The sequence below is a fragment of the Euprymna scolopes genome, chromosome 22 (assembly GCF_053919585.1).
Source record: "Euprymna scolopes isolate OS-2025 chromosome 22, ASM5391958v1, whole genome shotgun sequence".
Taxonomy (NCBI): domain Eukaryota; kingdom Metazoa; phylum Mollusca; class Cephalopoda; order Sepiida; family Sepiolidae; genus Euprymna; species Euprymna scolopes.
Window position 1 is genome coordinate 35,731,399 of NC_136503.1, and position 25,857 is coordinate 35,757,255.

At 34.9% G+C, this 25,857-nt stretch overlaps 1 protein-coding gene across 1 annotated transcript in view; it reads right to left on the reverse strand.

Moving 5' to 3' along the window:
• Nucleotides 1-25,857, reverse strand: part of LOC145243966 (leukocyte tyrosine kinase receptor-like) — a 491,379-nt gene that overhangs the window by 91,077 nt on the left and 374,445 nt on the right. Inside the window, exons 11-15 of the mRNA XM_080107096.1 lie at nt 23,084-23,242; nt 15,936-16,031; nt 11,843-12,038; nt 3,444-3,534; nt 793-857 (exon numbers count right to left, since the gene is read on the reverse strand). Of these exons, the coding sequence (XP_079963222.1) occupies nt 793-857; nt 3,444-3,534; nt 11,843-12,038; nt 15,936-16,031; nt 23,084-23,242 (607 nt within the window). The remainder of the gene's footprint in view (nt 1-792; nt 858-3,443; nt 3,535-11,842; nt 12,039-15,935; nt 16,032-23,083; nt 23,243-25,857) is intronic.

Here is a 25,857-nt window from a genome sequence, read left to right on the forward strand (position 1 = left end):
TTAGTCCGTACGTTATGCCTTGAAAAAGGCCGAATATAATTTTCGAAAGCCAAACTGCTAAAAAAAAAAAAATGCCAAATTCACGAAATTTGTCTTTAAAAAAGACCAATCTGGCAACCCTGGACAACAATATTAGAGTGACATGCATTTGATGTAGCGTCGATTTCAAATACTACTACTACTACTACTACTACTACTACTACTACTACTACTACTACTACTACTACTACAGCAACAACAACAATAATAATGATAATAATAATATATTATCATTGTTATTATGTGTCCTTGTGAGAAATGAACTCGTAGTAATTTCGACATGCAGCAGTTGTTCACTAAAGAAAGAAGTCAGCGAAACGTTATGTAAAAAGGGAACATTCGAAAGTAAACAGAACAAGAAACATTGTCTGCTAAGAGGTGCTGGACTGAAGGAGTAGATTAAAGATTGTCTCTTACAATGTGATTTTATTATTTGTATTGAACTATGTAGCACAATATTACTTTCTGAGTATTTATTAGTACTTACCAATTTATTTAATTTGCGTAAGTTCTATATTTAAGACAACGGGCACTATTTTTATAGAAATGCTAAACCCATATTTGCTGTGTTTTATTAGTTTTTGTATTAATTTTTAGTGCTATCCATGAAAATGTCAGCTTTATCAAAACATATCCGTTAATTGAATATATTTGTCATTACGTGGAATTTTCACGCGTCCAGCTAGTATTAATCATTTGCGCACAGAAAAAGTATTAAGTTACGAGTATAAATAAGTATAAATATTTACGTACCTCATAATTACAGCTTCCATTACGAAGTCCACCTCTAGATCTTCTGTACAGACCGCCGGAAGAGTCTTAAAAATAAAAACAATAACAATACGAACAAGACGCTAATAAAACCATCTGTAACACCTACTGTATATTAAAGAACTATCTACATTTGATTATTACTTATATAGTAACTGGATTGTGTCTATATTTTTTTTATTTGGAAATGGGTATTTTTCACTGGAAATCTGTGAACGTAACTGGTGTTAAGTTTTAAATCAACGAAACAGCCACATGGTAAACAACTGATGCTTCCCGTTTTCTATTTAACAATTTAATTTAAGGTTTCTTGTTTGATTTTCACTGTTATATATTTGCATCCCTTTTTCTAATTGCAAATTCTCCAACAATAAATCGACATGCAAGTGCTAACTCTGCGATATGTTGAACTTAGTATAACTATCAATTAAAACTGCGGTTTTCCCTCATTTTTTTTATATATATACATACTTCATACTTCTTTAGCATATATATATATATATATATATATATATATATATATATATATATATATATATATATACACACACACTTTTTATTATAAAAATATCTACATATAATAGATATGAAAGATTTTCCCAATTGGCACAATTAAGCTCGATGACTCGCAGAGCATATATATCAGTAGTGAACAATTCGATGCAGATATGCATTTATTTTTACTGTTGTAATATTTTAGTGTGTATTACACGTGTTTTGTTGAATGGCGGAAAAACACCAAACATCTCCTTATAGTCAGTTTATATGCTCCTCGAAAAAGAAACAATTGGAGAATTTCTTTCCTTGGATTAAAGAGGATAAAAGTTGTTGAAAAGAAATGTTCACTACTGATATATATATATATATATATATATATATATATATATATATATATATATATATATATATATATATATATATATACACACATATATATATATATGGAATGTCTAAAACTGGTAACTTTTATATAGGAAAAACGTATAAATCGGTACATAAATCAAAAAGAAAAAGAAAAAAAAATGCTAAATTACTTTTTTCAAATTGCACAAATACTTGAAATCAATTACCGGGCGAATTCATTTAATGTATTTAGGAAAATTGAGTAAGCAATTTAGCATTTTTTTCCTTTTTTTTCTTATTATATACTGATTTATACGTTTTTCAACGTATAAGTTTAAGACGTTTCCTTTTGTCTCATTTCTTTTTAAAACTACACGTTTATTATATATGAATAGTCATGTTGGTGCGAACTATGGCAAAACATATATTTTCTGGCATTATTGACAGAAAGTGAATACTTATGTTAAGAATATTCATCTAGTGCAGAAGCCAATCCACCAAGCCAGATGACACAAACTAACCACAGAGAAAATGGAAATAGCATACCTAAACACAAGGAGCAAAACAGAAAGACCCCCCTCCCCCCAAAAAATAAACGGCTAAGTGATGCGACCGTGAATATATTTATTGTATATTGTATATATTTAGGCAGCATATTTTCATTTAGGCATGCGTTATTAAATAGCACGGAGTGTTTTGTGCTTGGTAATGCTAATGTTCATATTTTAATTTTTTTTTTGCATGCGTGATCTCATAACAACATTCGTTCATTTTAAAAGCCGTGAATTACTAAACGTTTGAGGAACTCAGTAGTAAGAATATCGCTGTCACCAAGCATAATCTCACCTGATAATAAGCTTATTGCAACATGCTGTTTATGAGCGTGGAAAATGTTAGCAGCAGAGAAGGATAGCTGGCTTGCGAAGAGATTAGCAGCAGCAGTAGTATCCGAAAAAAGCCGATATGAAAATTAGGAAGCGTGCGCGAGAAGAAAGAAAAGGGGAGAAAAATACACCACGTATTCGAGGCAGAAGACAAAATCGACGTCGAAGAAAATGAACGCGTAAATGGAAATGCGAAAAATAGCTGGCATACGATCAGAGGAAGAAGAAAAAAGCGTTACCAGGCGAGATGGACGATAACGCGAGACTTAAGTGGTGTCGAAACAATTATAACTGTAATAAAACAAAACTTTTGTTGAGAAAGAAAAAATGCCGACTTGGATTTTTATTTCTTTCTTTCCAGTTTTATTTTATGAATTACTAAAGTAAAATGTAACGGCACGTTACATATATTTATTTTTCTTCTTCTTGCACACAGTTTCTAATTTGCATATACGTGTTTTATTTTTAGCTGCTGCTTCTAATTTCTTCGCAAGCCAGCCTTCTTCGCTGCTGCTGATACTTTACCACACGCTCATATGCACTATATTACATTATGAATCAAATCGAAAGGATTTGCTATTCAAGAGAAAGAAAATCAAACAAACTCACGAAAGTTACACAAATTTGACCGAAATACTAAATGGATTATTTGAAAGATAAAAAAACCTATATATAAGATGTTCATATTAAAATGAGTATCTACTTTAATAAAATTTTCATTGAATAAAACGTGTTGTCAATTTTTAACCTATAATGTACGCTCACATTTCAGATACGAAACTACTGAGCAGACTTGATTTCAGCAGATTTCTTTCAATAAAGATAATATGAATTTTAGAAGCAATATGGCGGTGGCCATTATCCCCAGAATAGAATATACATAATGAATCGACTTTTTATAATTACCTTGATTGCCACTTTAAAGGCGTGTTGTTCCCTTCCATTTGGTGCCAACGTTCCTTGAAATACTTCTCCAAATGCACCTCGGCCAATGGGTCTATGAGTAAAAATAAAACAACCGCATACATTAGGCAAGCTAATATAATATCAACACAAAAACTGATATTCTTAAGGTGCATCCTTTCAATCTCCATTTTTCGAAATTAGATAAAAAAAAACCAGGGGGAAGAGTCTCCCTCGTAAGATTTACACTTGAGTTCATTATGAGACTACTTTAAGGATTGACATCGGTTATCTATACTTCCCTACATCTTCTAGAGATTGCTCCTATATATGTTTTTTTAAAACATCCTTTCTTTCTCATTAGATCAGGTGCCCTTCCCAAAAGACTATAATGTTTATTTTTCCCAGGGACCATGCTGTTTTTAAATCATTCTTAAGTTCATGTTATTTTGTGATTTTTTTTTCGTTCAGCTCTATCAAGAACATGCTTCTTCGGAATAGGTACATTAATAATGCAGGTAGTTCGTTCAGATTTATTCCATATGACACTGTTTTGTTTGATGGTATTATATTTTATTCTTCTGTTTGCTTAAATCTCATGGAATACTGTGTACGAGAATAAAATGAAGATGCTATTTCAAATCGAAGGGCGGGAGACTAAACGTTAGTGTAACAAACTGACCAACAAGAGGAACGACATGATTCCATTTCTGTTTGATGAAAACCGGTTTTATTATTATTATTTTTTTTTCAGATCATCTACTAGTTGGTCAGTCGTGACAGAATCTTCTTTCATGTCTGAAAGTGACACAGTGTTCAACGAGTGTAATCACTGATCGAAGTTATGACAACAGAACCATTGCCAGCACCCTCAAACCGGACGGTTCAACACTTGAGGGCAAAGCTCATCAAAGTTTCTGGTCACGGTTATGGTCTTTTGTGTGGCTTCAAGTGTGTCACACCATGCCACCTCACATCTTCGAAGTCAGCTTAAAAGTCAACACCAAAGTGCACCTGAATGTGTTGAAGTATGTGGTGATTCTCTGGTGCAGTCAAGTGGCCGCTGGCAGACCCTGGGTGTGGCAGCAGGACTCAGCGCCGGGCCACAAGTCCAAAGAGATCCAGGCTTGGGTTCAGAAGTACTTTGTACCCTTCTCTCGCTTGAGCCCTCCTCTCCTTACCTGACTTCGCTGGATTACCTCATCTGAACATCACAAACATGACCTCTCACATCACCAAAGCCAATCTGACCGCCGCTATTCGCCGAGTATTCGCAGGAGTTCCCACCGGCGCTAGTGGAAAAAGCATGCTCCCAGTTCTAGACCCGTATCGAGGCAGTGATTGAGGCTGAAGGCGGCTACATTGACTAGATGTCAGCTTTTTTTTTTACATAATCAAGTTCCATGAATGATTTTTGCAATAAAAGTTTTACAATAAATGTAGTATTGTTTTCTTTGGGGCGACAGATTTATCGTTTCATCTTGTGCATGCATGCATAAAATGTTTATAGCCATATCAGACTTGCGTATAAAATGATTCTATGGATTTGGGGATAAGTTATTGGTGTTATATATCGGTCATGTCGAGTTCAAATCATATCTCATATTTATTGCTTTTGTTTACCCGTTAATAATGTCGATAAAGGCATGATTCCGTTATTCGTATCTAACTAAATGCAACCTTTGTTCAATTAATCGTATACATAAAATACCGGCTTTAATAAATTAATATAAGAATTACGTATTTTAATCCTATTAATGTTTCTTAATGTTTGAAATGGCGATTGATAATTATTATTTGAATCATCACTCATCAAGACCAAGAGCCACTCTATGATAAGGAATAATCGAACTAAAATTATTGCCAGTTGAAAACTGAAGAACACTATGGGAGCACTAACATTATGTTTTCTTGTGTATGTCATTTGATGTCATCCTGATCTATCTATTTATCTCATAAAAGTTAGACCTATGAAAATTGAAGATTCCCATAAGTTATTTATTTTTTCGTGGATTTAGCAGAGAACCCCCCCCCAAAAAAAGACTAAAGGGGGAAAAGTATACAATAAATAAATGTTACCATAGGTAATAAAAGTTATTTTTGTACCTACCTGACTCTTTTTTGTGTTTCAAAGTAGTTTTAAATGTTTTTTAAAGCTCAAATATTCAGTTTTTATGAGCTGTTTTGCAAGCAATATGGCGGCCTAAAGTTTTCTTCATAGGGCACGAAAGTGTCACGATATTGTTCGTTAAGCAGCTAATAGAAAACGAATATTTGAGATTTAAAAAGAGCATTTAAAACTACTTTAAAACAAACAAGGCCGCTAGCCATTAGTCGCGTGCTCTCGTGTAATGAATGAATGCGTGAATGTAGGATTGACATGAAATTCTTAAAGATAAACTAAAATGACCGAAAAATGGGCTGAAATTACTTAAATAAATAATAAGTAAATGACTTAGAATGATTTAAATGACCTTAAGGATGACTTGAATGCTTAAAAAATAACTGAAATCCTTTAAAAAACTACTTGAATGATCTGGAGAATGACTTGAATGGCTTTGAGACTGACTGTGGGTGATAATTTTACATTAAATTAACAGGGAAAAGTAATCCGCCACTTTATATAACAAAGTTACAAACATGAGTACAGCTTGTAATAAGAACAGATACTACCCTTTGATCTGGGCCAAAAGTCCAAGAGAAGCTGTATTTATTTGCTCCCCCACTGAGCAAATTAGGTACAATGCCGATTTTTAATGTGAGGAGTGAAGGGGAAATGGGGACCAACTCCCAGGGGAGTAGGGGAGCTGGATAGTGACAATTGGTATGAAGGGTTGCCCCTACATTGACCAAGGTCTTATATATGAGGTTGCCCCCACATATGGTCTTTGCTTGCAGTATCTGCCGGAACAGATACTACACTTTGATCCTGGCCAAAAGACCAAAAGAAGCTGTATTTATTTGCTTCCCCACCGAGTAAATTAGGCACAAGCTGATTTTTAATGTGATGAGTGAAGGGGAAATGGGAACCAACTCCCCGAGGAGTAGGGGAGCTGGATAGTGACAATTGGTATGAAGGGTTGCCACTACATTGACCAAGGTCTTATATGTAGGGCTGGCCCACATAGGTCTTTGTTTGTAGTATCTGCCGGAACAGATGGTATTTATTTGCTCCCCCACCGAGCAAATTAGGCACAAGGCCGATTTTTAATGTGAGGAGTGAAGGGGAAATGGGGACCAACTCCCCGGGGAGTAGGGGAGCTGGATAGTGACAATTGGTATGAAGGGTTACCCCTACATTGACCAAGGTCTTATATGTGGGGTCGCCCCCACATATGGTCTTTGCTTGCAGTATCTGCCGGAACAGATGGTATTTATTTGCTCCCCCACTGAGCAAATTAGGCACAAGGCCGTTTTTAATGTGAGGTAAAAACCAGCTCCCCTAAAAGTAGGCAAAAGGGGGCACTCTGGTTACCAAAAATAATAATTGTCCCAGTATAGAGGGTTTCCCCTCCATTGACTGGTACAAATTATCTTAAGTGCAGCATCTGCCGGAACAGATACTACACTTTGATCATGGCCAAAAGACCAAGAGAAGCTGTATTTATTTTCTCCCCCACCGAGCAAATTAGGCACAAGGCCGATCTTTAATGTGAGGAGTGAAGGGAAAATGGGGACCAATTAACTGGAGACTAGGAGAGCTGAATAGTGACAATTGGTATGAAGGGTTGCCCCTACATTGACCAAGGTTTTATATGTGGGATTGTCCACACATATGGTCCTTGCTTTTAGCATCTGCCGGAACAGACACCACACCTTGATCTTGGCCAAAAAGCCAAGAAAAGCTTAAAAAGCTAAGAACAGTATGTATTAACAACAGACCTTTGATCTTAACCAAAAAGGCCAAGCACAAAAGTGTTACGGACAGACCGACCGACGGAAAGACCGACCGATGGACCGACGGAGTTACTTATCGAGTCGCTTGGACTCGACTAAAAAAATAGCTAATAGATACAAAAGTAACTTGTATTGGCTATGGCAACATTTATTTATTGTATATTTGATTTTTTGACATTTTTTTCGTTTGTTGGTTGTCTACTAAATCACCATTTTCAATACCTCCTGTTTTAACCAACTAGAAAACAATTACAAGGTCATTATTTACTCTCAGACTGATTAAAGTGTTTGCATACGTATAAACCCTACTGTAATAAAATTTGTGTAACAGATCGACACAAGTAATATCATCTAACACATAAATCGTAATCTTAATTTGATCGCTCTTAACTTCCGATCGGACCATGGAGACATCGGCGACGACGACACATTTTTTTAAACCTTCTTTTCTCCTTCGCATTACCAGTTTGAGCTTGCCTGCCTACTACCACTTTTTTAACACCTCTGCCTTCTGGTTTCATTCCCCCGCTACTACCACTTTTTTACGAGGTTCGTTATTACAAAACCCACATACTACACCAGCTAAACACCCGGTAAACGCCCCCCCCCCGCTAGTGGTTGTCGATTGGGTTAAGTGCGAAGGTATAGCTTTTTTAGATAAATAGAATAAAATCTTTCCGAACTTTTAAAAAGGAGTCTTTATGTTTGCATGTGTGTGTGGAGAGTGTCAAAGTCCGCAAGGACATTGCTTTAGCGTATTATTATATGCATATTTCAGAAATTATAAGAGAGCTAAATGCCAAGTATAATTTTACCCCATCCGGAGAATATTATATTCAAGTGTATATATTTTCATAAGGTCGATACTATTTCAAAATTCTCCCAGTAACATTAATATCATCAGTATTTTGCGCAGTATAATTTGTTTACAATGACACGCTTGGAGCTTTTAATTAGCGCATTTGTGTGAGATATTTCAGCATACAAGTGTAATGCTGCCTTTTAATTCCAATTAAATCGTTGTTATAAAACTGTCACCTTCTTACTTTAGAAGTTCTTTCCCTAAGGCATTGCGGATTCTGTTCCTATAAAACAATATTCTATCGAATGTAAGGCGTATAATTAGTGCCATCAGCCTAGAAGGCACGATTACGAATTGAAAAATGGATTCTGACAGAACAGGTACAAGTGGAAATAATTGGGCTGTAAATATCATATATTAGCTAGTAGTCCGGTATTGCCCGTCGTAAAATACGCTTAAATATGATATTTTTTTTATTAATACAGGGTTCGTATTTATTATTAAATTATACTGGACCCAATATATAGTAATGATTTAAAAAGTTAAAAAATGACTGGTGCACCACCACTAAAAATCAAAACCAAAAGGTTTTTCCTTTTTCTTTGACGTCAATGCCTGGCCTATGAAGATATGTTGCTGCAAGGCCAAAAATTAAAACATGAACCAATAGCTATTACGTTACGCATGCATATTTTTAATGTCGTCCTTCGACCATCACTTGGTAAATTCTATTTTTTAATTTTCACACTTTTCACCAATTTTCTCCGGCTAAAAGCCAAATATAAAGTTTCGCATGGGTTCGAATACTCTATATATTAAGTTTCTTGTCTGTAGAAAAAAAAAACCTGACAGGGAAATTTGGTAGACAAGTTTTAAGCAAATATATATATATATTTTAAACAAATATATATATGCAGACATAAATATATATAAAAAGAGGTTTGTGTTTAATATAACCTTTTTTACGCATATATTACGCAAGTATAAATCATGTAGAATATCTGCATGAATATAATTATACGTAATAGTTAACTAAAAATGATCATCCCATAAGAAAACCGAACAAAACAAATAGGAAATTAATTAAAACGAATGCTTAATAGAATATGCAAATTAGCTAGATCTCTTGCAGAGGAATGCAATTCCACGACCCATATATAAAAAGTTGTAATTTCTTTTTAAAGGAATAGAAAAAGGGGGTTTATATACACAAAAAATTATAAGAGTATAGGCATGCAATAATTATAGCAGAGTTGTTAGAAGCTATACTGGAAGTAATGTACACCGAGCATTCAAGAAATAATTTCATGGTAAAAGAATTTGTGATAGGCATACTAAGAGCTGAATTGATCAGATACATGACGATATAGAGCTTTATTTTCTAATGATGAAAAAAAAGAGATAGTAAGGCACTAAAGAACAGATGGAAGAACCGTGCATCCTATAAAGTGTGTGAAGATTCTTTGAGGATTATGCAATAAGCTGATCGTAAGCTGCGAATGTTTAAAAGAAAAATAATCGACCAGAACACAGGAGCTGTTTCGGCATAGAATGACATAAAAATAGGTTGACATACCGTAAAAGCCAACAAGAAACTACCCTATCGGTTCGTTTCTCAAGTTTTATTTTTTACTTCTTTATAAATTAAAGTTAAACTTACTTAAACTGTTCAGCTCGAAATTACAATGAAGTTGTCAAGTTGAGACATGACCCAATTATTTGCATTATGTGACATTTTATATTATTTAATCAATGGAAATGGATACTTCTCATTCTATTTAACATGGCCGGGTAGAAGTGTTCAATAATTATTATATTATTTTCACTTATTATTACCAGTAGCAAGGATTGAAGCTTCAATCTCTAAAAATCTCATACTTGCAACTACTTTTATCCGTCGCGACAATATTCAGGAAGTCGAAAATGCAGTTCTTACTACGGGCGATAATTAAATATAGGTTCCCGAGTTCTAGATAAAGATTGCAAATTTCAAAAAGAAGCACCTGGAAATGTTCAGAACTTAGGAAAAAAAAACGTTGCGAATATAACAATCAAGATCAGAAAATGAAAAAAAATATGAAAACATTGTATATTTTTTATGCTACTTAGATAGGCAAAACCTAGTAATGAAATACAAACAAATATCCTAAACACCTGTTTGTTAGCACGCACACGTTTGCAAAAAACAAAACAAAAACAAAACAAAACAAAACAAATAAAAAAAACAAACAAACCACAAACAGGCTGATTAAATTAATATGCATTTATTCACGTTTTGTCTTCAGAAACAACAGACAGTAAACAATGAACACATGTTCCTTGAACAAGTGAATGCATATAAATGTAACACAAACATAAAGGAAGTTGCGTGAAACACAAAAGGAATTTAATCATACTTGACACATAGTTAACAGCGAGCAAACGTAGAATAAAAGTTTCATTCTTTGGATCTCACGAGAGCCGGGACGAAATCATGTTTTTTCATAAGATTTTAGAACAACTCCGACTCCTAAAATTCCAAAAATATGATAGCTCTCAAAGGGGGCTTATTTGTCACTCATAATGCTGTAAAACAAGTCACATTTTCGTAAAGTGTTACTGAAAATTAGGGGTCAAACTTATAGGGACCTGCTACATTTGAATTTGTAAACAATATGTTTGTTCACATTACATTTAATTTTCTGCTTTATGGATACGTATACAAGTTAAAATTTCTGTCACAATCACACGTCGTTTCGTGGTACAAAAGATAGCAATTCGTACCAGTCATTTAGTTTCAAAATGCGCTTGCGATCGCTTCCAAGTCGAGATTCCAACCCCGATAATCAGTCCAGCAGAAACTGGACTATTTTGGTGGTCATTTAACTGTTGGATTGAGGCAATCTTCAAGACAGCTTTAGGAGGTGCACCCTCACAGGCCTTGTCCCTTCTCCGGCGTTCGGTGGAGCAAATTTATTGCTGGTTGCTTAAAGCGTCAACACTGGAAATACCGATGGGGTTACTTAGGCTTACGTTTCAGGATCAAAGTGCTCCTCCTTTAGTGGCGATGGCTCATTCATTTCATCTTAGACCTTGTGTCACATCCTTTTGAGGCGATAGAAAGGTAAATAGAGTCTAAGATGTTTTAATCGAAATCAGTCTGAAAGATGATATAGTCTTCTTCTGCAAAAGTCATTCTGAATGCATTCTTGGCTAGTTAAATTGTTTAGAATTGACATCAGGCTTTTGTTATATACTGGGATCCCACGCCAGTAAATAGAGATTAAGTTAACTAATATGAACGAAATGTTGCATTCTTCTGTCTGTTTTACAAATATTTTAATAGGTGCTCCGACAAACTACAAACCCTTGTACCCTTAAGACATAAATACTCCTGACAAGCAGTGAAATCCCACACCTACAAAGTAGAGATCCCCAGATACCAGAGAGCCTTCTACTCTAATATATCTTCCCTAGAACTGCTAGATTTTGCAATTCATTGTAATTGATAAAAATGAATTACTTTCTATTCCCCGAGACAACGTCAAGTAGTCCTAATTGTTACAAATATTGACAACACTCACGGAAACAACATTTAAGCATAATACGAAACTACAACGAACTCATTTTGAATATTTTTTTTTTTTTCAGAAATACGAATAAATAAACAAACAAAACAACAAGAAAGGAAACAAATTAAAAAAAAAATGAATAATGAAAATACCTGATGCATTTGATTTGTTCTCGAGGGATCTGTGTAATCTCCATATCTGGATTTGTGAAGTTCACGGCGCTGTACGAAGCATTGATCTGCATGACGATGCGGTTGATGTGATTTGAATTCGTCATAGAAACAAATGTCGATCCCGACCAATTCTCAGATGATGCGAGGTTCAGCCATCTTTTGACAACACGCACCGCTGAAAGCCAATTGTAAATATTCATTATCTTAAATGATCCGCACGATCATCATCATATCATATGAATCAGATGATTCTATTATTGGCATTGGATTCCCCGATATTTTGCTAGTCAGAACTCTTTCTAAAAAGACACAAAATACTTATGGGAATGATTATGTGAAGGTTGCCAACATTCCAAGAAAAAGGGATTTTTAAGAAAGAACGCGATTCAAACTCAGAACATCTAAGTCGTCAGTACATGCTGTCAACCACTTAATCACTAATTAATCAATCAAGCGACAGTCCACTACATCGTAAAAACTAATCTTATTTTCGGACCAACAATATGGATTTAGGTAAGACCGTTCTACGGCGGATACTTTAACTGTTACATCTGAACACATGTTTCATGCACTGGCTAAAGCAGGGGAAGCGAGGACCATAATCCTCGATATATTCAAAGCTTTTGATAAAGTCTGGAATGAAGGGCTTCTCATGAAAATTAAATCATACGGTATTTCTGGACAAATACTAAACATAACCAGATCAAGAGAAAAATCCAAGTCGTCCTCGATGGTCGTAAATCTAAACAGCGTGATATTAATGCACGTGTGCCTCAAGGATCTATTCTTGAGCCTTTATTATTTCTGATATTCATAAACGACGCTTGATAGATTTCTCGCATTTTTTAAAAAAAGAATAACGACTTAAGAATATGAAAATAATTGTTAAAGAATCTGAAAAATGCATTGAGAGGAAGCATATTATTTAATGGTAAGAAGAATTTTTAGATAAAGTTTGATTGATATGCATGATATCATGAAGACTTTAGCCACGATATTACATTTTCAAATTAATGTTTGTTCCCAAAACGCAAAGAACATTTAACAAGGAACATGGAATTTCTCATGGGGAGGGGGGAGTTATGCTTGTAAAGCTGCATTGAATTCTTCAGAGTAGGATTACCGAAATAAATCTTCAAATAATCCCTTCTGAGAGCTTCGCCACATCACTGAGAACAGAACTTCCACCCAAGGGTAATTTTTCGTTTTGTAAGCATACGTATGTATTCACAGGTTATACTTGCTAGAGATTTTCAGAGCCATTTTTTTTTGCAAGATGGTTATACCATCCGCTCATATAAAGCGCCTGATATTCTCAAATGGTCACCCATTTGGTATTGGCAATGTTCAACGTTGCATAACTTGGATAATCTAACGAGAACAAGTGTAACTTGGGATTAACGCAAAAAAAAAAAAGAATACAATCTATGGAGTGTATGAGAAGCCACTTGAAAATTTAGCCAATGGAAAGGGCAGATATTTGGAATGAGCATTTTAATAAGATTAAAGAGAATTGGCGTTTATTAACTCATTTGTGTCTATTTTTCCCCCTTGAATTTACTACCAAAAATATTCTGTAAATGCGATATTATATTTGAGTAACTACTATCTTTCTAAATTAAGTGAAAGCGTTCGTTTATAAAATTTGGGTTTGCTATAAAGACTACTTACTAAAACATCTTTGAAACCGATTGTATAATTTCATATTAGATTTTTACAGTATACTGAAAACTGAGACACCAGTGTTGCAATTAATTATCAGATACTAGGTATAATTTTGAAGGACACTCCGATCTATATGACAAACTATAAATATATCTGAAAGATGAGTTAAGATTAGGTGAAAGATGGGTTAAGAATAACAGTATATTTTTTTTTACTTTTCATCATATAGGAGGTACAGAGTATATGTTGTTGAATTATAGTTGACGAGCAGGGAAACCAACGTTGCTCGAGATTGAATTTTCCACAATATATTTTTATTTTCATCGAAATCGGTGAAATTGTCAATTTCTAAATCAAGTTGAGTGATTACCTGCTCTAGTTGGGGATCCACTGCGGCACCCCGGAAGGAAACTACACATGCCTATCTGCAGTAACTTAGTCCATAATACATGGTAGTCTACATTGCACTGTAGAGAAATTATTTTTTATATAATGGCTATATTTAATGTAAAATTTAAAATTAACAAGTCAAGTATCATGGTTCAATTGTGATCTAAACAGAAACATTCATTTCGAACGCGCCCGTCTTATCAATGAACCTATCGTTGATTTTCTACACTGGTCCCTTCTACTCGTATGGTAATAAAACTTCTCAAATGCATTTGTGATGTTAAGCTGTATAAGGGTATTAACTTTGTTCAAAATCGGATTGTTCCTTCTTTAATTGGATTTTTCGATTATCGATTAACGATTTCCGATAATTATCAAAGACATCCCGATACAAAACCTATCTAATAAACCGCCAGGACATATAAAGTATAATTGTGTTAAATTTCATAAAAATCGGCCAAACCGTTTCAGAGTCCATGGAGAATGAACTAAAACACGAGCGCACACACAGGCAAAATATCTTTTATACATAAGTAGAGCATATTCTTCTGGTTTTACAAAGGACCATAGACACTAATTTTTTAAGGTGACTTTGGATAAGGGATTGTAATTGGAAACGAGACTTTCATGAATCAGATAAAAATCGAATTGAAACAGTGCCTTTCAAATGGTTCTGTTGGAGTATTCAAAGTAAAAACAGAAATTATTTCGCAGAAGGCTACGTGTATTTAAAAAAATTCTAAATGGGTAATATTGATAGATTTATCGCATTTGTAAAAAGAACAATAATGTATGAATGTAAAAATAAATGTTAAGTAATCTTCAATGGTAAAAAATTGTTAGACAAAATTTAATTGGAATACATGACGTCACCAAGACTTAAGCCACGATATTACATCTTCAGATTAATGTTTGTTCCTCAAGCACAGATAACACTTAGCAAGGAATATGAAATGTCTGATGAGGGGGAAAGTTACGTTTGTACAATCTGCACTCCAAAATACGTGGACTTCTACAGAGTAGGGTCACCGAAACGAATCTTCAAATTATACATGAGAGCTTCGTCACATCATTGAGAACAGAACTTCCGTCCAGAGGCATTTTTATTTATTTATTTATTTTTTAATTTTACTTGAGTATTTTTTAAAAGAATAAGAGAGCTAACTCCTCCTGGAGCTAACACTTGATTTTATCACGATTTGGATTTATGAATAGATGTTGTTCCCTTTATAGCTGCAATCTGTATTTCATTACAGATTGGTCTTTTAGAGATTTTTTCTCAGTACTTAAGATTATTTTTCACTAGGCCAGTTGCGTCTATCACAACCGGTATAATGCCTATTTCTTTCAGAGGCCATGCCATCTTTTCCGTTGTGGCAGCACATGTGTGTATTCACACATCATACTTGCTAGAAATATTCAAGGCCATTTTTTTTGCAAGATAGTTCTATCGTCTGCTCACATAAAGTGCCTGATACTCAAATAGTCACCCATTTAGTGTTGGCTAGGCTCAATATTGCTTAAATTCAATGATATAACAATAAGTGTATCAACTTAATCGACTTATAGTGAGGTTAAAATACTGTCTTCAATAGTGTGTTGACTTAGGTGAAAGATGGGTTGAGAATAATAGTATATTTCTTTTACTTTCCATTATATATGTTGTGGTGGCACCCACTCATTTACATATGTGGATAATATTACACATAAATAACAAGACTCGGTTAGTCTGAGTGTGTGTTAATCAGAAGCCACCGAAGGCCGAGCCAAGAGAAGATATGTTCTCAGCCAAGACTCTCTTACTTGACAACCATGATGTAAATATACTGTAAATATACTTTTCCTAATACACTTCTTATTGATCTACCTTTGTTTGTTGAGTCTTAATTTGTATTGCCAGATATGTTATTTGGTTCAACCTGCAAACATAACAGTTGGCGACGAAGATGAACGTCAAACATAACAATATAGAAGGTAGAATGACTTGAAACAGTAATTTTGTTTAAATCGGACCTACCTTTATATATGATGACGAGAATCGCAACGACGAAAACACTAACTATTGAAGGGATGATTAATTCTTTGTAAGGGAGGTAAATCTGTCTGTCAGCATCTGAAACAATATAAAACAAAAGCACTATTAAAATCCAACTTAAAATAACACACACACACACACACACACACACACACACACACACACACACACACACACATATATATATATATATATATATATATATATATATATATATATATATATATATATATATATATATATATACGTGAATAAGGCGTAAATAGCTCTGCCAGAAAAAAAAACATGACGTAATTATAAAAAAATAAATGCAACTATTCTTTGGATTTTTTCGGATTTAAGTAATCATTCTCAAATTCTTTTTCTTTTCTTTTTAAAGTTAATAAGTTCTTATTCTTCTAATAATTAGGGGACGGAAAATATTCAAAATTGACATGATATATGATTGGTTCTGCGTTACGAAACAGGTGCTGTCAAGAATTGAATATTTTAACATGTTGAAAGAAATAAACTATACGAAGAACAACATCTTGGAATTTGGAATATAGAATTTTGAGATTTATATATATATATATATATATATATATATATATATATATATGTCTTTTTTACATGGAGGCAACCACTTATCAAGGCGCAGAAGCCACTCGGGGATAGGGGTTATTTTGTGTACAGTAATCAACGGGATAGTGTTGCAGTATTCATTAGTATTGGAGATTTAATAAATGTCATTACTTAAGGGGGTGGTTCATAAGGAATTTGTTTGTGTTGGACTTGAAGACGTCCAAGTTGAAGCAAGGAGGCAAGCGGAAGAGTGTTCCACAGGCGTGCAGTTCTAAGAAAGAATCTTTGTTCATGGAATCTACGTTTTATTTATGCACAGATAAAGAGTGGGGAAAATTATTGCCAGTGGTTTCAGCTAGACGGGTTTTTATCGTGAAAGATTGGTGAGCTCAGACAAGCACCTGCCATGGAAATAGCGAAAAGAAATTGGCTCGCAACGTCTCTTCTGTGGGAGAGAGGTGGCAGCAATACTCCATGCTTCGACGTACTTGGCTTTTATATAGATAGAGAATTGCATCAGTAGTGAGATATCTTCTGGAGCGGTAGAAGGATCCCACCATCTTTCCAGCGACCTTGGCAACAGACTTGATGTACGTGTTCCATTCCAGATCAGGAGTAAAGGTCAAACCCAGAAGCTTGTCAAAACATGGGTCCTCCCCTAGACGAGAGCCATCCATTTCAATTGATGCCACATGGGGATCAGAGCGTTGATGATGTAAAGATAGGAGCTTGGTTTTAGATACATTAAAAGTAACCAGCCACCCTTTCCCCCAGTGTTCCACGCGCTCGAGATCAGAGGAGAGAGAATCAGAGAGAACTTTGTCATTTACAGCTTCTGATGTGTTGCAATAAATCATCGTGTCATCAGCATAGATCTCAACGAATGATTTAAGTATGTGTTTTGGGAGATCATTGATGTAGATCAGGAAGAGAGTTGGGCCCAGGATGGTCTCCTGATGGACTCCAGCATTAATACTGTGGGCCTCTGATTTTTGTCCAACAACCACTACTCTTATGAGCCTATCAGAAAGAAATGATTTAATGATTGAGAAAACATTTCCAGTTATTTCGTAGCTGGAAATCTTGTGAAGTAGGCCTTTATGCCATACCGTATCGAAGGCCTTTGATATGTCAAGAGCAATTGCCCTAGAAAGGTAGCCTTTGTCAAGAGATTCGCTAATCCTATGAGATATAACTGTTAGCTCATCTACTGTAGATCTAGCAGAATGGACACCATATTGCGTGTCACTAAGAAGGTTATTTCTGCTGAGGTGGTTGACTACTTCTCTATTTAATATGGATTCCAGCAACTTACTCATGACATACAGGAGACTTATTGGTCTGTACTGAGAGGGAGATGACTTATCACTTGAATTCTTAAATACAGGGCATACTGATGAGGTTTTCCAGGGTGTTAGGAAGCAATTCTCCTTCAGACAACGCTTAGACAGTTTTGTAAGTATGAGGGGCAAGTTCTTGTTGAAGCTTTTTTAACACTATAATTTGGATGCTGTCAGGGCCTGTTGCTTTACTGGAATCAAGGTTTTTCATTAGCTTGGTAACCTCATCCACATATATTTGTATGTTACCTAGCATATTGTGTGCTATAGGAGGAAATACGGGGAGTTGATGGCCTTCGTCGTATAGGGTAGAATTAGCTGCAAAGTTCTTGGCAAATAGTTTGGCCTTGTCTGATGCTGACGAGATCACCTCTGGTCCATTGATTATGGTTGGGATAGAACGCATGCTTTAGTTCAGGATCCTATTTACTATTTGCTAAAACTGGTGGGAATCAAGCTGTTGATCAGCTACTTTGGATGTAACGGACTGAGCATATAGCTCTCTTGCATTTTTGTTACTCTTTTACAGAGGTTGCTGGCAGTCCTGAAAGCAGCTTTAATCTTAGTGCATATATTACGTTGGTAGCTATGGAAAAAAGTGATTTCTGTGCATGATGGCAGCAGCGCATTCTGGGGAGAACCATAGTTGGCTGTTAGGTTTTTGTTGGAATTTTTGGATGGTATGAATCGGTCTATGCCTACAATTAACCATTCGGTCGGTTCTGATACTATAGAGGACACATCCTTTTTAAACATGGAATGCAGAGGTAGATCAGATATGAATGTACGGAAGCTATCACAGTCAGCTATAGAGTATCGGTATACAGTACGGTGGAGAGGTACGTCTGAAGACTTATTACATTTCATTTTTATCTAAACTGATACAACGGAGTGGTCGGAGGATCTTAGAGTAGATAGAACGGAACATGAACATAGCTCAGGGGAAGTCGAGAGAAAAAGGTCTAGAAGACTTGCATACTGACCGGTAGTATCGGGCACACGGGTGGGCTCGCGAACAATCTGAGTGAGGTCATAGGCAACGACAAAATCATAACAGAACCTCCCCTCATCATCTGTCTTATTTGAGTGGGTCAACCATTCCACATTATGGACATGGGAGTCACCGCAAATGTAAATGTTAGCGGAGGTATGTGCAGACAGGATGTGGTCTATTTTCTCATATATACGCTTAAAGATAGTAACTCCGCTGTTGTGGGGGCGATAGAGGGCAAATATAAATGCAGTGGTGTTTAGTAAGTGCAACCCATAGAACATATTAGGTAAATAAGGGTCTTCCCTGGAGACATCCCTGCCACACGGGAAGCCATCTTTAATGTAGGCACATATTCCATGCCCATGGCAATCTTGGGAATCAGATTTAGATGTTAAGTTAGAGTATCCTTTAATTATGAACTCATCTAGGGAAGTGGTCGGCCCTATTCGAGTTTCGCTTAGAAAGTATATGTCCTGTTTCATCTTCTGTAATTGGTTTTCAAACTCTGGAAGGTTGGAACGTAGACCCATGATGTTGTAGGAGACATGGTAGTAGGAGTCTACGTTGGGAGATGGGGTTCTAGGTTTATTCCTGCTTTTTTTTCTGGAGATATTTCATGTTGACGTTTTGGGATTTGTGGAACAGGTCGACAAACTTAGAGCAGTGTAGAGAGGGAAAGTAAGAGAGAAAAGGACAAGAATTTTTTTGTAGCACATGACAAGGTAAAGCCGTAACAATTACCCACTAGTATGGCATCGAGAGACCCCACCAGAGACTACTGCATTGTCCAGAATCCATTCACCAAATGGCAACACAGCAACCCCAGTACTTTGCACCTGCTGATAGGACAGCCTCCTTAGTGGTTAATCCAAGGTTCGGGTTCCTGACTATCAGGCGGGTAACGTCAACCCAGATGAAACTTTTACCTCCAGCACCCTTACTAGTGACATGGCCACAAGGATAGACACAGAAACAGAAAAATTTCCGATATCTTAGACTACTGTTCTCGAAGTACTACCGACCTAGAAAGCAGCTTTTTCTTCACCCTTTGTCAGAAAAATCACTCATTTGAATGAGGACTGAGGGACAAAAAAAAAGGAGAAGTTAGAGATACTGGAGCTGCCGATTACATTTCCACTGCATTATCTGGTCTCCATTTAAAAAATAGGTACGAAGGACTTATTAATATCTACTTAGTCTAAGTCCAGTGCTTAATTACCAATTTAGGACGCTGTTTGAAGATAGTCTCCTATCCCATATTAATGCATGGATTTTTTTGGCGTTATCTATGTCGAGTTTTAATCGTCGAGCTTCATCTTATAATTAACATCCAATAATGAACTTTTATCAATTTGTGAAGTCGGGTTATTTTGTATTAATTTACATTTGAAGAACTCATTTAAAAACTGGTTTAGAGTAATACTGTTTGGCTTATGTGTTAAGTTTACACTGGTTAAAATGATGTATACTGCAGCGAACAAACCACGTTTTGAGTTTAGATAATAGTTCAAGGTTTTAATTTTTTTCTTTTCGTTTTAAATGTAAGAAAACAGTATTGGTTAATAATAGCATATTTGACAAAAAGATTTCAGAACAAAAAAGAAAAAAAAAGAAAAAGCAAGACAAGATAACTAAAGTTCCGATATATATATATATATATATATATATATATATATACAAAGTTAAAGTTTGTTTGTGTATTATAAAGTCTACATGTTAAAAATTCGAATAGTCAATTAAGTTTCATGAAGGTTAATGTTTTTTAAGGAATCTAAAGACACTATTTAATTTTTAATTTTATTCCATAATGACATAATGTGTGGCAATTACTGGTAAGGGATATAAAATAACTGAAATATATACCAACTTAAATAAAAAAAATATTTTTAAAATAGATTTTCCTTATTTCATAAAACAAAAATAGAATTAAATAAAAACTATTTCAGTGAAGAATGCATTAAAAAAGGTTTAAACATGTTTTGTTTTAAATAATTATCTAAATAATTTTTATGGTTTCTTATTAGATAAATGGGTTCATTTCCTTATTACGATGCATTCTATTGATGCATAGTTTCTACATTTATCATAAATTTGTAGATTTTTATGAAAACATTCTAAATCACGGATATATATATATATATATATATATATATATATATATATATATATATATATAAATAAATATATATATATATATATATTACCATTTCAGCCCGGCGTTGCACGAGTGTTTGGAGGGGTATGTTGAGCAAAAAAAAGTGGTAGAATGAAAGCAGACTCGAACCCGTACCGCAAAGGAGGAAAAGTACGAGAAACACATGACGTCTTTGCTGTTACGACCACCGCCAAACCGGAAGTGACGTAGGTTTTAATTAAGGGTAGACAATCGAAAGGAGAAGTTGACTTTCGAAAATATCGGCGAAAAAAGCGACCCCCTTTAGAAAAGTGCCCAGTTGAAGGTTAAGATATTAATGTTTTTAGCCAATTTTTCGATGTTTGTCGTCTGAAAGGTCGAACTTCAAAACGATACTGATCTAGTAAAAATCTGTTGCCTCTGTCAAAAGTTTTAGGCAGACAGGCAAACATACATACATACATTTACATATTGGTACTTCAAACTTTCGACCTTAACCGATTAAAAAGCTTACCCTATCTCTGAATGCCCTTTATGCAAAATTTCAAATGTTTAGACCAGAAATTGTCTGAGTAATTTGGTAGAGACCGAAGCGGTCAATGTTTTTAAACTTTGACCCCTATTATGATCTCTCAACATTTAATGTTTTGGGCTCCAATCAAATTATTAAGTTAGATCCATATCCAAGGAACCTATATCTAAACTTTCAATTGTTTAGACCACAAATTGTCGAAGGAGTTTGGTAGAGTTCTCAAAGGTCAAATCGTTGAACTTTGACGCCTTACCAGCCAAATTTCTGGCCGAACACGGATTACGAAGATTTTCCCAATTGTTAGTACCCTGTATATCAAATTTCGAGTCTGTAGACTGAAAATTGACAGAGTAATAATGTAGGGAAATGTACACCGACAGACACACACACATACACAGACAGATAGATAGACAGACACTTTCACTTTTATTGACATACTTGCAGCTCCGCTCGGCTTTGCTCGGGCCCTATGTACTGTTCATAAGGTTATGTGCATATGTATCTATTAAAATGTGTGAATATGTAAAGTAATGCCTTTCTGTATAATAGTCTTCCTTAACTACCATAGAGAAAAGACAGACATACATTTTCCCTTAGATTGGATGCAATATATAGTAATAATTTAAAAAGTATATAAAAAAGACTCATGCGCCACCACCGAGAATCGAAACCAAAACGTTCAGCTCACAATTTATTTTGCCTCTTCCGTCAATGACTTAAAAAATTAAAACATTAACCAATTGCGACTACGTGAGGCATTCGTAATGCCGGCGTTCGACCTTCACCTGGCAAATTTCATTTTTTATAATTTTTACACTTTTGCACCGAAGCAACTAATAGAAAATTAATTAAAATGAATGTTTTAAAAAATATGCAACTTAGCTAGCTCTTTTCCTAATGAATGCAATTCCACAAACCATATATAAGAAAATTGTATTTTCTTTTTAAATAAATAGAAAAGAAGGTTTTTAATATGAATATCAATACACACAAAAGAAAAACGAATTCATAGGAATATATATATATATATATATATATATATATATATATATATATATATATATATATATGTGTGTGTGTGTGTGTGTGTGTGTGATCTTGTCAGTATGCGTGAGAAAACTCAACTCTGAATATTTTATCTATAAAGTCGAAATTTGATATGTAGAGAATTTGAACCTGTAGCGCACTTTCCTTTGTGTTTTAGCCGGTACAATAGCTGCTAAACGGTCAAATTTGAAAAATTGACCTTGCCTGGCGTAAGTTGACTGCAACTGTTTTTTTACTACGCTTGCGCTAATTAAAAGCTATAAGTCAAGCAACGTTATTTTTGCAATGTTTATATACCATTAAGTAAGGTTTAGGGATCAAGCTGGAAAGCTACATGCTTTGATTTCGATCCAAGCTGATGGCACACAAGGCATTTTGTTTTCTTTTGAACCCACTACTATATATTAGGTACCAAATAATAATCAGGGGTTGGGTTGGGAGCAGTGCAATGACAAGATTCCCATTCGCAGAGTGCCTTAAATATATAAAAATAACCATTAAAAATTGGAAGGCTCTTACCTTGACAACTGTGGTTATCTGGCATCAACACTTTTCCAGAAGCACACATGCAAGTGTAATTTTGGTTTTCACTCCTCATTCCAACGCAATAGTGTTCACAAGGACAGTAGAAATATTCGTAGATTTGAACCTCTCCATTACCATGGGCACGTCGGAGTTCTGAACAAGATAACAAATGTAAGCGTTATAGTTTCAAGAAAACGTAACATAAAAGTACATGATTCGTTTGTGATATAAAACAATCACCTGAATACACCAGTTAATAAATATACTTAAAAAATACTAGTGGGCGAAAACCAAAGTTCATGCTGTTTTTATTTTAAATTTAATAATCGATTATGTTTACAAATTTGTATAATTTGGATTCTTCGAACTGCTGTTCTCATCCTGAAGGTCATTTTCACAATGTTTCAATTGATATAATCTCTAGCCTTGCAAGGACCTGTGGCGCAGTTGATGAAGTACTTGGTTAGATTCAGTTCTAAAAGTTACACTCTTTTGAGGGTTGATTGTTCAATCCTCGGTGCGGGCGACTCAAAAATACAATTGCGACTTACTTAGGACTTCTATCCAGCCGTGACTGAGGTAATAAGAGTATGCTACCCCCGTTCAAGATTTTGTGCAGATAACCGAGTTCGACAGAAAGATTCTAGAGTTTAACAGGATATGCTTGAAGAAGGTCGGAGGTTACATCGACCGAAACGTTATAAAAATAACACTCAAGATAAAAGCAGTAGTCCCAAGGATCAAAATAATACGAATAAATTCATTATCGCAAAAATCCAGAAACGTTATTATATTTCTGTATTATTCGGGGTTATTTAAGTTCATTTCTGTTTAATTTCAGATACTTAAACTGCTCATTTTTGACACTTCACTTAAAAAAATCATTTTATGCTTTTTGCATTTCTACAACAACGTATCCAAAATCTTATTGAACGATAACAAAAAGTAAACAAATAAGGGAAATACATCATTTTTAAATCACATTTTCACCCCAAACAAGGCGCAGTGCCACTTTGATGTAGGGCCATATTATCAGGGACATAAATTGCAGGGATACTATGTAGGGAGTTGAGCAGCAGGATGTCTGCTTACATTACACTTGAACTTCTGCATATCAGTACAGTTGGGAAAGCAGGAACCCGGGAGGGAATTCCAAGATCTAGCAGTCCTAGCGAAGACACTATTTGAGTAGAAGACGTTCTGGCATCTGGGGATCTCTGTTGTGTAGAGGTGGGACTTTGCTGCTGTTCGGGTTTATTGGGGTACTTACGTCGAGGGGCTTCAAGGGCTTGTAGTTTTTCGGAGCATCCACCCTTAAAATAATTGTAAAACAGGCAGAGGGATGCAACATTTCGTCGATGGGACAGAGGTTGAAGCTTAGATGACAGTTCAGGACCTATTACGTTGGCGACTCTTTTTCTTTTAACCCTGTCCCTGGGTGATAGACTAGTAACAGATACATAAGCCCAAATGTAACATCAATACTCCATACAATGACGAATGATGACCTTGTAGAGGTATAGGATACTTCAATTTATTATTAGTTGCTATTATTTTATTATTATTGTTATTAAAACTTTCAATGTACATAAAAAAATCAATTGTTATCAGCACATTAAACATTATTTTTCTTGTAGTATATATTATGGATATGTATAAGGATAAGCATAAACACTTCTAATAAGTTTAATAATTAAGAGGAACATGACAGAGAACAATGACATAAAAAGTAATCAGGGAGATAACGTGTGTGTAAAAATAGAAACCAGCGTTCTGTAGCAAGATTTGTAAAAGTAAATCCAAGCGAATGAATCAATGACGTCCCTCAAACGAAGAACTAACTACTTGTAGAAATGTAACTCTTCTGCCACGATGTATGTAACAATCACTATATGCATTGGCTAAAAAAAGATAAAAATGCTAGCAGAAAAAGCAATGCTATTTGTAAACAAATACAGGTTAGGCGTTTGGATAATGTTTAAACGTCGAAATTTCGCATAACTATCTCAGCAACAGTTAAATAGCGTAACGGTGAGAAGCATTGCCTGGCGAATTTCAATCCTGGCATGAGGTAGCTGTTGGTCTAACGGCACTGAAGAGGTGAAAGATCGACATTTAATTAAGTCTATATCTGTTACGTATTTTTATAAAGATTAACGTACGCATGTACGTCTAGTTGTAATTGCAGTAAAAAAAATCATTTATAAAATGAAACCATCCCAGTTTGTAAAAATATACATATTTAAAACGTCATCTTAATTCACATTTTATTTATGCGTGTCTTTTAAACGTTTCTATGCATATTATTTCTTTGCTTAATTTTAGTCAAAAGAAAAAAATAGTTTAGTTAGTTTAAATATGTTGATGTAGCATATTTTTTTTTAAAGTTGTTATCGAATTGGTGAAGCGGGGTATACGCTAGCCTGTACACAAATGAAGAAGCCACACCGAAAACAGAACCTACGCGTTGGTAGAGGCAAATACTCCCTCGTTTTTTTTTTTGTGAATTCTTAGAATAATAAATGAATGGATTGATAGATGTTTGCAAAACGTATCATTTTTAGCCATTCTAGTTCTGTAGGGGCAAAAAAGACAAAGAAATCTGGTTCAGTATGTTTTCTACGTTTAAGAACAGATATATTTTGTCTATGAAACCGATTTCAAGAAAATCAGATGACTTATTAAATAACCGACCAATGAACAATTACAGACACACGAGGGAACCAAGAAAAGAGATTTTCAGTTAATCTCGTGTTTATGCTAATGTT